Source organism: Haliotis asinina, chromosome 6 (genome assembly GCF_037392515.1).
Source record: "Haliotis asinina isolate JCU_RB_2024 chromosome 6, JCU_Hal_asi_v2, whole genome shotgun sequence".
NCBI classification, from domain to species: Eukaryota; Metazoa; Mollusca; class Gastropoda; order Lepetellida; family Haliotidae; genus Haliotis; species Haliotis asinina.
Window position 1 is genome coordinate 10111409 of NC_090285.1, and position 15602 is coordinate 10127010.

The 15602-nt window shown below is 37.0% G+C and overlaps 1 protein-coding gene across 3 annotated transcripts in view; it reads right to left on the reverse strand.

Annotated features, from left to right (window-relative positions):
- LOC137286985 (suppressor of lurcher protein 1-like) overlaps window positions 1-15602 on the reverse strand; it is a 563849-nt gene that overhangs the window by 14214 nt on the left and 534033 nt on the right. For all 3 annotated transcript variants that reach the window (XM_067819057.1, XM_067819056.1, XM_067819055.1), the window contains one exon: window positions 2826-3021. In XM_067819057.1, the coding sequence (XP_067675158.1) occupies window positions 2826-3021 (196 nt within the window). The remainder of the gene's footprint in view (window positions 1-2825; window positions 3022-15602) is intronic.

Here is a 15602-nt window from a genome sequence, read left to right on the forward strand (position 1 = left end):
CTTGCAAGACTTGCAAGTTCCTTGTGTCTTCCATATTCGAATTTATAAGAAAACATAAAATAAGTAAAAGCAAGCCAATAATCTCCAAATTCACGAAACAATCTAACATAAGAGAAAGTCTGTGATGTAAGATGTTTTGGGTTTTTTTTCCATGTCTTTACTCATAGCTTCAAAGTAAACCACCTTGGATCAAAGACTAGGCCATATGCAAATATGAAAAAAAAAATCATCCATCTTCATGTTCTCCAGAGTCAAAAACATGATTGAATTGAAATAAAGACTAGTTCAAATCTATGTGACCATGCCTGATAACAGTTCTAAACAATGTACTCATTTCTTCAAATATTTCAATCCTGAAGACATGAAACTTGCAAAGATTATATCTTCTTTATTCTTCATAACAATGTTTCATGGTGATTTCGGCACGTGATGAAAACACAAGAAGTGGCCATGAAATGTTGCTTCAAAGAATAAAGAAATTGTTCTTCATAAAAAGTTACATATCTTCATTTTCATCAAACATTTTAAATTCTATCAAAGCCCCTATTTCACGTTCTAAGAGATAAAAGATTCACTAATCACACTCAGTCCTTTGATAAAGGCGTGAACATGTTAGCTCATCCTGAGTCAAGGTCATTGAGGAGGTAATATTTGAAGCAATGATGAATGGAGAATATGATCTTCAGTAGTCAAAGTTGCCTAAATTCTGTCAAGTTGTAATGTATGTGAATTATTTCCAAATTAAAATCGGTCCGTCAGTCGGTTGGTCAATCAATCAATACATCCATCAATACATCAATCAATACGTCCATCAGTCAGTTGCATAACCTCAAAATACAGAGTTGCCTCCCTTTGCAAACAAGGACCCACTGATCAAGGATTCAAAACTTAGATTTTCCACAATGTTGATTTGCTCTGTTAGCACTGGATTTGTGGGGTTGTAAATGTTTGTAACTTTCAAATGCCTGCATGCACCGATAGTTTCCTCAAAATCTCTTACACTTGTCAAGATACACTGCAAAATGCATAATTTTATGATGTTATACACTGAATTATCCAGCAAAATGCTGTATCTTCTAAATATCTGATCCACATACTATTCCGAGAATAAAAAGTTAAGTGCCGACCTGTTTCAAACCTAAAACGAGAAGCTGTGGAAATGTTAGGCTGAACTAATTGGGAAAACTAATCCAGATTTAGAGAGGGTTCATCTGGTAACTGATTTAGGGATGTCATAATCATTTGTATTTACAATTAAAGGAAATATAGTTACAGATATGATGACACTGCTTTTTAAATCAACATAACTATTCCTGTTGTGCTTATACAAAACAATTAAATTTAGGTTTCACTTTTTAAAAGTGACAATCATGTGTCCATATAACAGCCATTTCTGATTGTCACTTTTCAAAAGATGGTAACCCTTTTGAGGAAAACAAAATGCATGCTTTCCAAAAGTGCAGGCATCCTGTCGAAAGCAAAAGATAATTTCCATGATGGTTTTGTTTTTAAACTAAAAGTACTAAACCAAATTATGATACCTAATTTTTTTCTGAAACATTTCCTATGTGACAACCTATATTGTTTCAAAATTACTGGGTGGCACTTAACTTTTTATTCATGGTATACTTAGTAAGTGAGCTGCGTTGAACAACATTCCAGCTGAATCATATAATATGGGTAGAACCTGTTACAACTGAACATCAGTAACTCATGCTTGACAAAAGAGGTGACTAATGGGATCAGGTGGTCAGACTTGGTTGACACGTCATCGGATCCCAGCCGTGCAGATGATGTTCATAATGCTGATCATTGGTTTATTTGATCCAGACTTGATATTTACCTCATCCATATAGCTGAAATATTGCTGAGTGCAGAACAAAACTAAACTGACTCAGCAATGTGAGGTGAGCCTGAAGTATTGCAGTTTATCTTACCTAGCTTGCACATAAATGTTGTTTTCTGATTGGCTAAGCGCTCATCTGTTATTTTGAATGTACACTATTTACAAGCGAGGAATACTGCAATGTACCCTGCTGCCCATGGCAACCCACTCGGTTATTAATTTGTGGTAGAACTTCTTTATCTTGAATAACATTGAATCACGCATGATGTACAGAATTTACCGATGTTGTGAATGTAAATGAATGGAAGGGAGATGACTCTAAATTTGTGTTTGTTGTGTCGTCTGCAAAATCTAGTGATGGCTATGAAAATATTTGCCTCGCATTCCAATAAATAAATTTTGACAAACTGTTGAAACAGTTCAGAAATAACACCGAGGTGTTCTGTAAGATTAAAATGTTGTTCACTGGTCCCTTGGGCCCATGGGTTAACGTACCCTCGATGTTTGTTCATGTTCCCTGAGCCCAAAGGGTACATCAACCCATGCTCCCACTCAAGAAAAGTGAACAACTTATATTGCAGATAGATACCTCTACCATTCAGCATAGGTACAAGTGTCATAAAAACCAAGTATGCTGTTCGCAAACCAAGAACATAATTGTGGCAAAACAGAATTTGGACCCACTACAAAAGGTTCTGGCATGCCCAAGGGAGGTAACTCTGCAAAGTGAATTTCACCTAAGGTGACAGAGCCTCCCATGTTCCTTATTCACACAAAACAGCCATTGTGTCCACCCAGTACCCTGTATGTTGTGGCGAGGTTCAACACAACAGGCACGTTAAAACATGCATGAATAATAAAAATGTTGTCCACAATAATACCCCTCAGCAAATTCAAAAAGTTTAAAAAATATACAAAAGTGATTCAAAGGTTTTAAAAGCATACAAAAGTATATCAAAATTTTCAAACATATACTTACTCAAGGGGCTCTGTAGGATTTCCTCCATTGAAAAATAAATCCATATGCACAAACTTTAGTTGGACCCTTTCTCGTCCGACTCCCGTGAAAGTGTAGGTACATGTCACCCCAGCTGAGTACGGGCTTGGATGGAATGGGCTTTTTATCGTACCATTGGGGTGGATCTGGCTGTTGATGTCTTTATTGCAGTTAAATTCTGAAAATAAAATTACATATTGAGAAACTTGGACAAAAATTCAGCATTTCAAACATAAAGTAAATCCTCTTGGTATGATTTCTGAAAAAAAAAAAAAAAATGAAGACTAAAATGATTTGATGATCAATAATTTATGTGAATCTGGGCCTTTATTGTCAAAACTTTCATAGCCCTGGGAATTCTTAACTTTGACCATAGCCAATGTGTTAGGAATGGGCGTAAGAAGTTCTAAGGACTATGAACGTTTCCATAGTAGCTTGAACATTCCTGAAACAAAATGCCAGAAATATGAGTAACTGAAATTAAAACAAAATTAATAATACATGGCAGAGATTAATAGTGTATGTTACTAATATGCCACAGGTGGATCAAATTAACTACAGTAAAATTATCTAAATATATACAATCTGAAGCACAAGTTTCCTTGTCGACATCAGTTGCACAAAAATTTTGTTCAGCACTACCTAATTCAAGATGTCTGTTCCATTAACTTGAGGTTGTGTGTATTTATGTATTTATTTGAATTCTCCCTTTGGCATGAATGAATGAGTTTACTTTTATGTAGCTTTTAGCAATATTCCAGCAAAATCATGGCAGTGGACACCAGAAATTGGCTTCATACACAGTACCCATGTTGAGAATTGAACCCAGGCCTTCTGTGATTTAACCACTTGGCTACCACACCACCCACCTTTAGTATGAACACAAAAGAAGGTGCAGTACAAAATCAATTCATTCCAATGACTAAAAAAACCCTTATGTCTGTATGGTAGTTCAGTCTACCTTTCCTTTAGGACAAACACTATTCAGTTAGTCTTTCGTGTATACGTTTCTCTTGATGTACGACCATGCCCTTGCCATTATAATTTCAAACATGGACATGTCTAACAATCTCTACAGATTAATGCCAAAACGTCCTTACAGAGAACAGTTGACCTGAGTGACTGAGTGAGTGAGTGAGTGAGTGAACAGCTGACCCGAGTGAGTGAGTGAGTGAGTGAGTGAGTGAGCGAGTGATTGCTAGTCCACTGTTACACAAGACATCACTATCCTCCCTATCTGGGGGGGGACACCTAAAACAGGTTCACATGCTGTACCCATAAAGGGAATTGAACCCAGGCCTTCAACAAGAAGGCTACCCAACCACCATGTGCATATTTATGCTGCAAGTAGAATCTTGTAGCCCAAATTAATAGAATAAATGCATGGTTATAAACACTTCCCTTTGACTATACACTACAGCCACATTTAAGTAATGAAATAGGGAGTTAGAGACATTATGGTTCAGCTCCCGGGGGAACATCTGCCAGCAACACACTGACTGTACTTGGACATAATCACCTGTCCAATTTATTTTCCTGACTTAGTGTTAGCAGCTTCAACATTCATAGTTTGTTCTCTGTCAGGATTTTTAGGAAATTGATGCAAACTCTTTTCTCAGTTGACAAACTAACATGAATAGGTCTAGATTTGTAAAGATTCATGTTTGTGACTGAGTGTTTGTCAACTACCCAAATTTGGACAAGTCAAGAACGGTATTGAGATTATTTGTCCAGCTCCGTGTACTTAATCCAAAACAGATTAATCATGTCCCCTTTTAATAGAAGACAGATTAACAAACATGGAACACCTATTTTTAGCTTTCACTTTTCTTTGTTTATGGGGTAGGACAGGGAATAGGTTTCCCTACATTCATGGAATATATAATTCTTTCTTTTATCTCACAATTCACCATGCCCTTTCAGTTCTTTAATTCTATGCACTGCAATTATTCAGCTATATGGAATAGACAATCCAGTGATCAACAGTATGAGCATCAATCTATGCAACTGGGATACAATGACATGTCAACCAAGTCAGTGACCACCCAATCCCAAAAAGTCACCTCTTACAAGAACCATGGGTTGCTGAAGACTATTACTAACCCAGACCTTCACAAGCACGGCGCTCTCACGCCATCACCATTTTCACAATGCAATGTCAGTGATATAAATCAGTTACCATGTCTACCATCAAGACCTTCTCAAATTTATAAATCTCAGCCTTGGAACTACTCTGTCGGCCTCGAGTCTGTGGGCTAATGTCTATTTCGAACACTGCCTAACCTTCCTGTATGTTTGAAGGCAAGAACATGAACTGAACAAGTGAGTATTGTTTTGTGCCGCTTTAAGCAATATTCCAGCAATATTATGCCATGTGATACCAAAACTGCAAGAACATGAAGCTTGTTTGACAAATGTTAAAAAAGTGACATGAATGAAGATATGCCCTACTGTTGTCTTAGTACCCAGGTACAAACAATAGCATATAATTTGAAAGTTTATGACTTGATTCCTCCAAAGGCGGTTATTTTCACAATAGATTCTTGAAGTAAGGCCATACAAACAAAAGTATCTGCTTTAAACAAAATTCTCACAAGGTACAACTAAACATAAATGCATTTCATCTTATTCAGCCATAAGTATCATGTCTGCATTAATAGTGTGAAACTTTTTGCCTTTGTCTTTGAAGTTGGAACAACATTTTTGTAGCAGTTCTTCCTGTTTGAAAGCAATATTCTCGTCGGCGTGAAGATCAGGTAGTAAGGCCATCAAGATTCACCTACATTCTTTGTGGGATAAATCATGATCTGACACTCACTGAGGATTAACTATAAATTAATGACGGACCAGATATGAAAGCGATCGGTGAAGTGAACTTAGCATTCATCATATGCCCTACCATCAGCGCTTGATTATGACAGATTCCAAGTCATCTGATCTTGGGCCAAAGTCGGCGCCAGAAAGCTATTACTTATAGACCAAAAGACTGTGTATTCTCCCTGAATTCTGTGCAAATCTGTCCAGGGTGGTGTAACCATGGCGTTTTTCATTACCGGTGATATTTACTTGTCTGGTTGGTATATGTGGTGCTTGGAATGAATGATTACGCATTGCCAACATCCATGCAAGATTACTACAGTGCCGTTCACCTGTCCCACACATGAACGAGGTGTTCAAGGTAAACGCAATTCACGCATAAAATATGTAATTCTAGATGAGAGGCATATAATCCCAAAACCATTTATATCATTGTTATTGCATTTATATCATCGTTATTAAATTTATATCATTGTTATTACATTTATGTCATTGTTATTACATTTATGTCATTTTATTACATATGAAAGAACAGGATATAAAAGATGGGTTTTTAAACAAAAGCAATGCCATTGTTAATTCTTATCAAAAGCATAGTTTTCAGATATTTCTATATATGGCCTTTGGTTGCTGATGCAGGGAGTAATTTTATGGTATTCAAAAGTAACTTCTGACTGGATTCACCAAGTTTTCTTACAGAACTAGTTAAAGAAAATATGCAATTTTTCCTATTATTACAAAATTGACAAGGGGCATCAGTCACAATAAGTAATTATAATGAAAATTCATGAGGCAATATCAAAACAAAATCTCCACATTGATCACAGCTATGAATATCATGTCAAAATCTTTGTGTTACCTAGCAACGAAGATAATATTACTTATTACATATATTCATAAACATTCTGGACATTTTTCTAATATCATTGCCTGAATCAATAACACATTCCACACTCAGAGTTAGAGATATTTGATTCATATGCCATTGAAGTGTTAATACGAAAAGTAAATTACTGATATGTATTGAAAGAAATCTTTAGAAAATAAATAAAAAATTATGGAAACTTGGAGCCTCCTTTAAAATTTATCCTCTAAAATGTTAAATTCTATGTCTTCAAACTGAATATAAATCATATCTGGACATTTCAGCATATCTCCCATAAAATCGAATTGAACAAACTAAACCACTTGAGAAATACTTTTTTCTTTTGTGGAAATTCAGATACATTTTAAAATTTTTAATACCATGAGAATTCAAACACAATTTGGGACATTACAGGAAGAGGATGGAAAATAGAATCAAATAAATTAAATTCATAATTCAAAATGTTTCAAACAGACTTTTCTGTCGGAATACCATTGGGAAATTATTCCAAAGCTTTGTAACCTCTAAAACTTTTCAGCAGCAAGCTGATGACCTAAGGGCATGCTTGTATTGACACATTTTCTGCAGAGCCAGAAAGTGTTCCATTGTAATGCGTTGAGCAAATAAACCCACTGGTTCCAAGATGGTATAAATGGAATCATCCTATTTTGGGATTTTTCTTGCAGCAATCATGTCCATAGCCATTTTAAGAATGTACATTTTTGTTAGCCCACTGCAAACAGAGCAAAATGATGATGACTTGAAAAGGTTGTAAGAACCTTCTGGTTCCTGAAGTACAACAAACTGTCTTCAGTCAGTCAACAGGAATGAATTTGAAATGATGACCCTTCTGAGAGTGGCCAAAAGCTGAGTGAGCGTGGATAATCCATTTAGGGATTTCCAATATGTCCGACAGATGACCATCAGAGACACCATCTTGACTAAATAATAAGGGTCATTCTGAGGGCAACTGGATAAGGGTCATTACAGCCAATATTTTGGGTCTGTTGCAGATGGCTCAGGGTTATGTTTATGGGGCTGAAATAAAATCAGATGAGAGTTTTGTTTGAGGTGGATTATTTGTCCGTATTTAAACAAAATATGTTTTTCTAAAATATGACTAAAAACATATTTCAGAACTTCATGGTCATCGATTGATAGCGCCTTCTTATAAACCTCAGAAGACAAGTGATTGTTACATATTTGCTTTTTATTATATTATTTTATTTCAAAACACAGCTATGATTCCCAACCAGAACATTTAATGCTGTCTCTTTTTTTCAATATACTGAGGAGCATTTAAGGAATGTTTATCATTGCAGAATTTCTGACATTACATGTCTCACGGTCAATAGTGTTTTGACATTATAGAAGGACAAACACACATTCACCACAATCATATTTGCTTACTCTACTCTTCATGGAGGCATGACAAATTTTCAGCTGAAATAAGTGTTTTTGTTTCTTATACTCCTTTAATCACCAGCTAACTGGGTCAGGCCAGCGATAAATATGAACAGATGATTCAAAATATATGTGATGCCAGCATTTCCATAGTCAAAAGAAGTTTCTGTTAAATGCAGGCTTCTTGGAATGGTTCTATGTTATAAGTACTGAGAATACCAGGTGTTTGTGAGGTCACCTACCCCCTCCATCACCATCACCATCAACATATGCATGGGCAGGTAAATTAAGTGAGTGAGTGAGAGGTTTTACTATGCTTTTGGCAATATTCCAATAATTTTATGGCAAGGGACACCAGAAATGACTTTCACACATTGTACCCATGTGGGGAATCAAACCTGGGTCTTTAATGTGACAAAAAGATCCTTTAACCACTGGGTCACCCTACCACCCTCATTTTTTCATGTGAAGAAATACAACACTTTAAATAGGAAATTGAACTGGACTGGTGGATACAACCTCCAAATGTCTACCATACGACATTTGAAGGATTTACAGAGAATTTGAAGAAATAAAGTAGCCTAGTGGTTAAAGTGTTCCATCACACTGAAGACCCGGGTTCAATTCCCCACATGGGTACATGGGTACAATTTCTAGTGTCCCTGCCAGTGATATTGCTGAAAAATTGCCAAAAGCACTACAAAACTAAAATCACTCACCTCACTACAGAGGATTTGAATGCTAAAACATGACCAAATAACTTTTGAGCAGTTGTGGTGTGACTTTCCTGAAATCTTCACTGAAAGAGCATGTTTTTTGTACCAAAATGTTCATGCAGGTTTTGACATATAGTGATAAAACTAAACCCCTGTGTAATAATGTTACACAGTCTAGACATTCCTTCCTACAAAAATACTCCATCACAAGACATTTCAATGTGACATCACAGGTTTCAATATGGAGATTACGCCCTGGCAAATGAAATTGAATAAAACTGACAAGAAGGGAATAAAACGTGACTAATACAAAATCTGTCAAATTCTCAACAATATAACCTCATCAGTTGCATAAATAAGCACCGAACAGACATCTTGTTTCACTAGCATCATCTGTAAATAGAACATAGGAGAAGCAGAAAGAGACTCTTATATCCTCAAACTGCCATAGCAGGACTGAATTTATGTCCAAACATAAAGGTCAGTCTAATTCCACAGGTAAAGCCTTTCAATTTCTTGGTGATCCATGTGCATTTTACAGCATTAGGCACAATTACAATGTCTGGTGTAAACTACTTCAACAGGATATACGTTCCTGCTCAGCGTTGCCGATCTTTGAGCTTATTGATTTGGGGAAGAAATAGCCAGTTTCAAGCTAGTATGATTAATTTTGAGAAAATTAAGTCTACTTTCTTGATATTGAGTACCATTGTTAGCATGACCTTTTACCTTGAAGCCTCGTTCTCACCCTAGAGGAGATCTAGACCTCGTCATGAGGTATACTGCACTTTAATAACCAGATACTGGAATAACAGGATTATAAGTGTTGCCATGGAAACATATCTGTTCAAAGGTTGAGGTATCTTATGTCAAGAAATGGTTAATATATTCCAAGTAGATTAATGCCATAGTCAGTGATATCACATAAAAATCATGGCCTGCTTATAAACTTGACAAACCAGTGGTTGATAGCATGAACTCAAGTCCAAGCTGTTGTGGTTTAATGTCACATGTAACGACCCAACACCATTTCTAACCAGACCATATGACAAGCATCAGGTTTTAACATTTGGTGAGATAGCCTAGTGGTTAAAGCATTCGCTTGTCTCACCAAAGACCTGGTTTCATTGCATACATGAATACTATGTGTGAAGGCTGTTACTAGTGTCCCCCTGCAATGATAATGAACATTGCTAAAAGTGGCAAAATATTCAACTCACCCACTTAATCACTGTATGCTGGCAAGAATTTCTGCCATGAAGTACTGAATGGGACTAACTTATCTTTATATGTTCCTTATCTTATTTCCTTCAGTATATTATACTTTAGCACAGTTTTCAAGTGATGTAGCACAAACATCACCTGACATCACGTCGGTTTAAGTGCTTTTTTCATTTTTGTCTGTATTTTTGTCTCAGATATTTCATAACACATTTTCAAGCTCTTCATACTGATGTGACTAAGGCCTTGTCTATGTAAAGATCTTATTTTACTTTACAAGCTGAACGACACTTTAATCTAAATTTTGGGATATTATCACTGATGTGACCTGAGATATAGTTTCACTCAAATATCAACAAAACAATTTAGAGTCATAAAGAAAATGTTAACGATGATTATGGATATATGTTGCCTAGTTACAGAGAGCTGTAGTAGTTGTTTGTCCCCTTTGTCAGTATTTACGGTTTCCTAGCCGGAGTGAAATCGTAGATGACATTTATTAGCATCAAAGTGAATAAAACCAGTCAGCCGACCGTTAAATATCAGAGGAAAAACAAAATACCATGTCAAAATCTCATGTCTGACTGGGTAAAAGCTTTGGCACAGATGGGGGATGGGGCACCCGAGTGGCTAAAGCATTAGCTTGTCATGCAGAAGACCTGGGTTCGATTTCCCATATGGGTGAAATGTGTGAAGCCCATTTCTGGTGCCCTCCACCATGATGTTGCTGGAATGTTGCTAAATGAGGCCTAAAACTCACTTTGGCACAGGGGTGGAGTGTAAATATGGGGGGTAAGGATTTGAAATGGTTGAATACATGGTTTCAAAAATCATTTGGTTATATAAAAATCATTGAAAACTGATTTAAAAGAAAAGAATAAACTATGACCAGCTGTACTAAGGTTTGACCAAATTAAAATCACAAATGCAAGTTTTCCAAAGTTTGTGAATTCAACATAGATCTCTAAAATCCAAATCCTTAAGATCATCACAGACTGTTGTTTATTGTTGCACTCAGAAACAGCCTAGCTATTTGATGGTCTGAAAATGATCAAGTTTATACAAGACAACCCCATGACTGACACCATGAGCATCTTTCTACACCAATGGGACACAATGACAAACATAAATGTAATCACTATTTGATCCTGATGGTCACCTCTTATGACAAGAAGGTTGATGAAAATAAATTCAAACCCATATCTACATGGTGTCCCTATTTAACAAGTCCTATACAACTTGATTATATTTCAAGACAAGTAGGATATCTGTCTTGGAGGGGTGTTTGGGTAGCTCAGTGGTTGAAGTGTGACTTGGTACGCCAAAGCCTGGGTTCGATTCTCCACATGGCTGCATTGTGTAAACTCAATTTCTGTTGTCCCCCTATGTGATAATGATGGAATATTGCTAACAAAGGTGAGAAACAACTTACACAGACATAAGAACATAGTGCTCATAAGGATTCTATCTTTACCAGAAATTACCATTGTCTAAACGATGTACATTAAATGGAGTACAAGTGAATGCTGTTTCACTGCCGAATGGCAGTCGAAGCAGACATTATATCACGTATGAGAGAAAATAATTATTAAGGATATGGTTCCTTGAAAGTCATTATATGGTGACTTATAATGAAAGTTTTGGAAGAATCAGAAACAAAAATGGAATCAATTTAATCCAGACTGCAGGAAGCATTGACCATGAAAAGTTGATGATGGTACCAAGAGTAATGGCGTAGTTATAGATCATACAAGTTGGCCACAAGCCAGTCCAACAAATAAGGCAGTCTGCAATATTGCATATCAACTCACAAAACAGACCACATGGCAGCGTGAAGCACTTTCCCCATCACGGGTTATCTTGTAGAGCATAAATTATGTTCCAGTGTTCTTATTTGTTGCATAAAGCTGTCACAAGACTGTGAGGTGGCGCCAAGGTGACGAGAGACAAACATGTGATCTCAGAGTGATGTTCAACAGAGAGGATGGAGCTAGTTACAGCCAAGAAAGATGTCAATATAAACACACTGATAAAACCATTGTTGTTTCATATCAATTTTAGTTTCTATCAGATGATTTGAAAAATTGCTTTTTTTCTTGAACTCTTTGATTTGCTCTACAAACATGAGGGAAGTAATATGGTTCATTTCAAAGTTTTATTCCAGTACTCTCTTCCTAATACAATTACTAGCTACAAATTTTCAAAAATATAACAAAATCCCCCATATCTAACAGCCAGTGTGGTGCAGCAGAATCATACATCACAGTCTTCAAAAGTCTGATTTGCATATGAAGCAATATTTAAATGTCTGCTTGGCCAAACTCTCTTAATCCTGTACAAAATGGCAAAGAGCAAAAGCACCTTATTACATAAATGAACTCCAAACCACTTTCTAAATGAATTTCTATTGAAATCTATTAATAAATCATGGTGAAAACCTCTATTACATGCTGTCCAGACAATCAAATCTTGTAAAATGTAGTTAAGTCCCTGAAGACTTAAACTCTTTAAGAAACAATTAATGTGCAATAAATGCATTATGTATGTAATACAGACCAGTCTGGTTGCTCAGATGTGAAATTAATTGCCAGACAACTACGTTCTTCGCATGTTGGAGTGGCACCAAGCCTGTTCACGTCAGGCACCTGTTATTTCAGCCTCAGTGGCCACACAAGATTTGCAGCGACTTTCGTTACAAAACTCCTGTCATACATGCTGTCAGCATGAAATTAATATCTACAAAATGTGTGTTGCTGAAGTCTATGCAAGGAGACTTGCCAACTGCACACTGAAGCATTGATACACATTATAAGAGCTTATGAAATATCTTGTACCTTTCAGGAACTGTTGTGATAAGGTGACTTGTCAGTTTCTCACTGAAGTGCTGATACATGCTAAAAGAACTCATGAAATGTCTTGTACATTTCAGAAACTGTTAGACCTGATACATCACAGACATTAATCTTTCAGTTCCACTACGGATCAGCCAGTTCTTTTGACCAAAACAAGCCATGTAGAAAACCAACATCAGATAACTGTCTCAGCCTTTATTAATGAAGGTCAGAATATGTTCAGTTGCTCACCTTTCATATTATTATGCTGTGTAGGAGAGATTATTCTTGTCATATGTCCATATATGGAGATGCATGGGTGAGTTAGTGAGGGTGGTGGGATGACTAGGTGACAAGTATCCATCGGTGCCGAAAAAAGAAAGTTTAGAATTTGATCAGTCTTCTTCTCCAATATTTTTCAGGGTCTGTCATGCAGTTGCCTCATCTTTCAGGGAGAAGACAATTCTCAACATAAAAAAATTGTGCCATGAAGTTGCCCCAACTTCCATAGAGAAATCGATGTCATGAAGTTGCCCAAACTTCTACTGAGAAAACTGTTGTGAAGTTGCCTTATCTTCTACAGAGAAAATTATGTCATGAAGCTATCCCAACTTCTGCAGAGACATCAATGTCATGAAGTTGCCCAAACTTCTACAAAGAAAATTATGTCCTGATGTTGCCTTATCTTCTACGGAGACATCAATGTCATGAAGCTAATCCAACTTCTACAGATAAAACTGTGTCATTAAACTACCCCTACTTCTACAGAGAAACCTGTGTCATGAAGTTGCCCTATGTTCAAAAGAGAAATCCACAACATGAAGATGCTCCAATGTCTACAGAGAAAACATTACTGACAGAGTGCATTTGATACAAAATAACATCATTCCGAACAGTTTCATCACATAATCACATTAACATTGTCTGTACATCAATCTTCATCCATCACTGCATCCACATTGCCCCAACACCCATGGAATTACAATTACCATCATGCTTGTATCAACACTGCCTTTATCAACCATTAAACAAATACAACCGAACATGCTGTTGTGATAGGCACCAGACAGTGTGAAATGTACAAGGGCACACAGAGGCTGTAGGTGGGTTCCCTCTGATTGATAGTGCTAATGACAACACTGACTTTGATATTGATCTGGAATAAGATACAAGTGTCCATCTCGTCAGGATGAATCAGGAGCTTTGCTAATTAGGGATGGGAAGCCAGCAATGAGGGGGTTGCTTGGAACAGTCAGCAACTGGAAGCAACATCAGGATATATCATTCCTGTACTACTTAATCAAGTTGATTTTGGTCATCGTCCTCGAACAAATCAGTCCTTTTTTGTCAGGTCCTGATCAAGCTGGTATGATTAGATTGTGGCGGTGTGCAAGAGGAAAGACTGGAGTTTGAGGCGTTGTCTATCAGTGATTGAATTCCGCATCACTATTCCATTCATTTGAAATTAAAATGTATGTCTTCACAATGCCTGTTAGATGAATCCTATGAGATCGGCTTGATTTGTTTACAAGGGATGAGATGTGAGGTTGTGAATACATGGTCACAAAACATCCCCTACTGAATTACACTGCAGTGATTTATAAATAATTTGGCATGATGAAGTTAGACTTTGAAGTTCAGGAATGAACTGACCCTTAAACTTTCACATGAAGAATGATTTGTACAAGCTCTAACCTTCTCATAGCAGGATTTGTGTTAAAGTAAAACCATTTTTGTAAACATTCCTTGTCCATATAATTGAGTGAGTGAGTTCAGTCTTACACCACACTCAGGAATATTCTAGCTATATTCTGTGAATAATTTAGTCTGGACCAGACACTTCAATGAGCTGCAATCAGCAAAACTGGGAACCAATGACTTGTGTCAACCAAGTCTGCGAGTCTGGCCACCCAGTCCCTTTTGTCACCTTTTACGACAAGCATGGGTTACTGAAGATCAATTATAACCAGGACCTGCCTGGATGTAAAGATCATTAACAGATTACCTGGGTAACCTGAGCAAGGTGCTTCACTGAAACAAGTTACTAAACATGCCAGGGATCCATGACCTTTCAAAACACCCCAAATCCACCCATAAAGGTTTTGTTTGTATGTTTAATGTCACACTCAGCAATTTTGACATGGTCTTTCCCCAAAACACGACTGATTCACATCCATGGCATGGTAGTCAATGAGAGTTGCCACCTGGACCCATTAGTCACCAGAGCTAATGAAGACCAATTATACATAGTGCACCAGAGTACAAAGTACAGAGCCAAAGAACAGTGCAAAAGCAATACCAGATCATAGAGGCAGGCAGCACAGTTAGGCCAAGAGCTTCATTTTCATCACTTCTAGTTCAGTAGGCATTTCCAAAATGAAAGTACAGTGGAAGCTGTCTAAGCCGGCACTCACTGGGACTGAAGAAATGATCCTGCTTAGACAATGTGCTGGATTGCAGAGCCGATGATAAATATGCAAGCCACCAATGGGACTGAGATTTTGTGCCGATGTTCACAACTTGCTGGATTGGACGCATGCCGGTTTTGACAGTTTCCACTGTACATTCTTTTAGCACAGGCATACTGGCAATGTTGAAAGTATCAGTTCACTGGGTTGTATTTAAACTTCATCCAAAGACCAGTCACAACATGTCTCTGTTTGAACCTGATCCTGAAAGGTTCTTGTAATGATTCATGACTATCAGTGAAACCTGTGTTTACCACTTACAGTCTATGTCCAAACAAATGTCAGCAAATCTACTTGATCACGTTCCTCAAACTTCACTCTCCAAAGGTCACAGGACCTTGCCTACTTTATCGACCTATCACAATGAAAACCATTTGCTCAGTCAACTTTGTATGGATATACCAAGGAATATCCACATTTCTTTTCATGTGAACTTA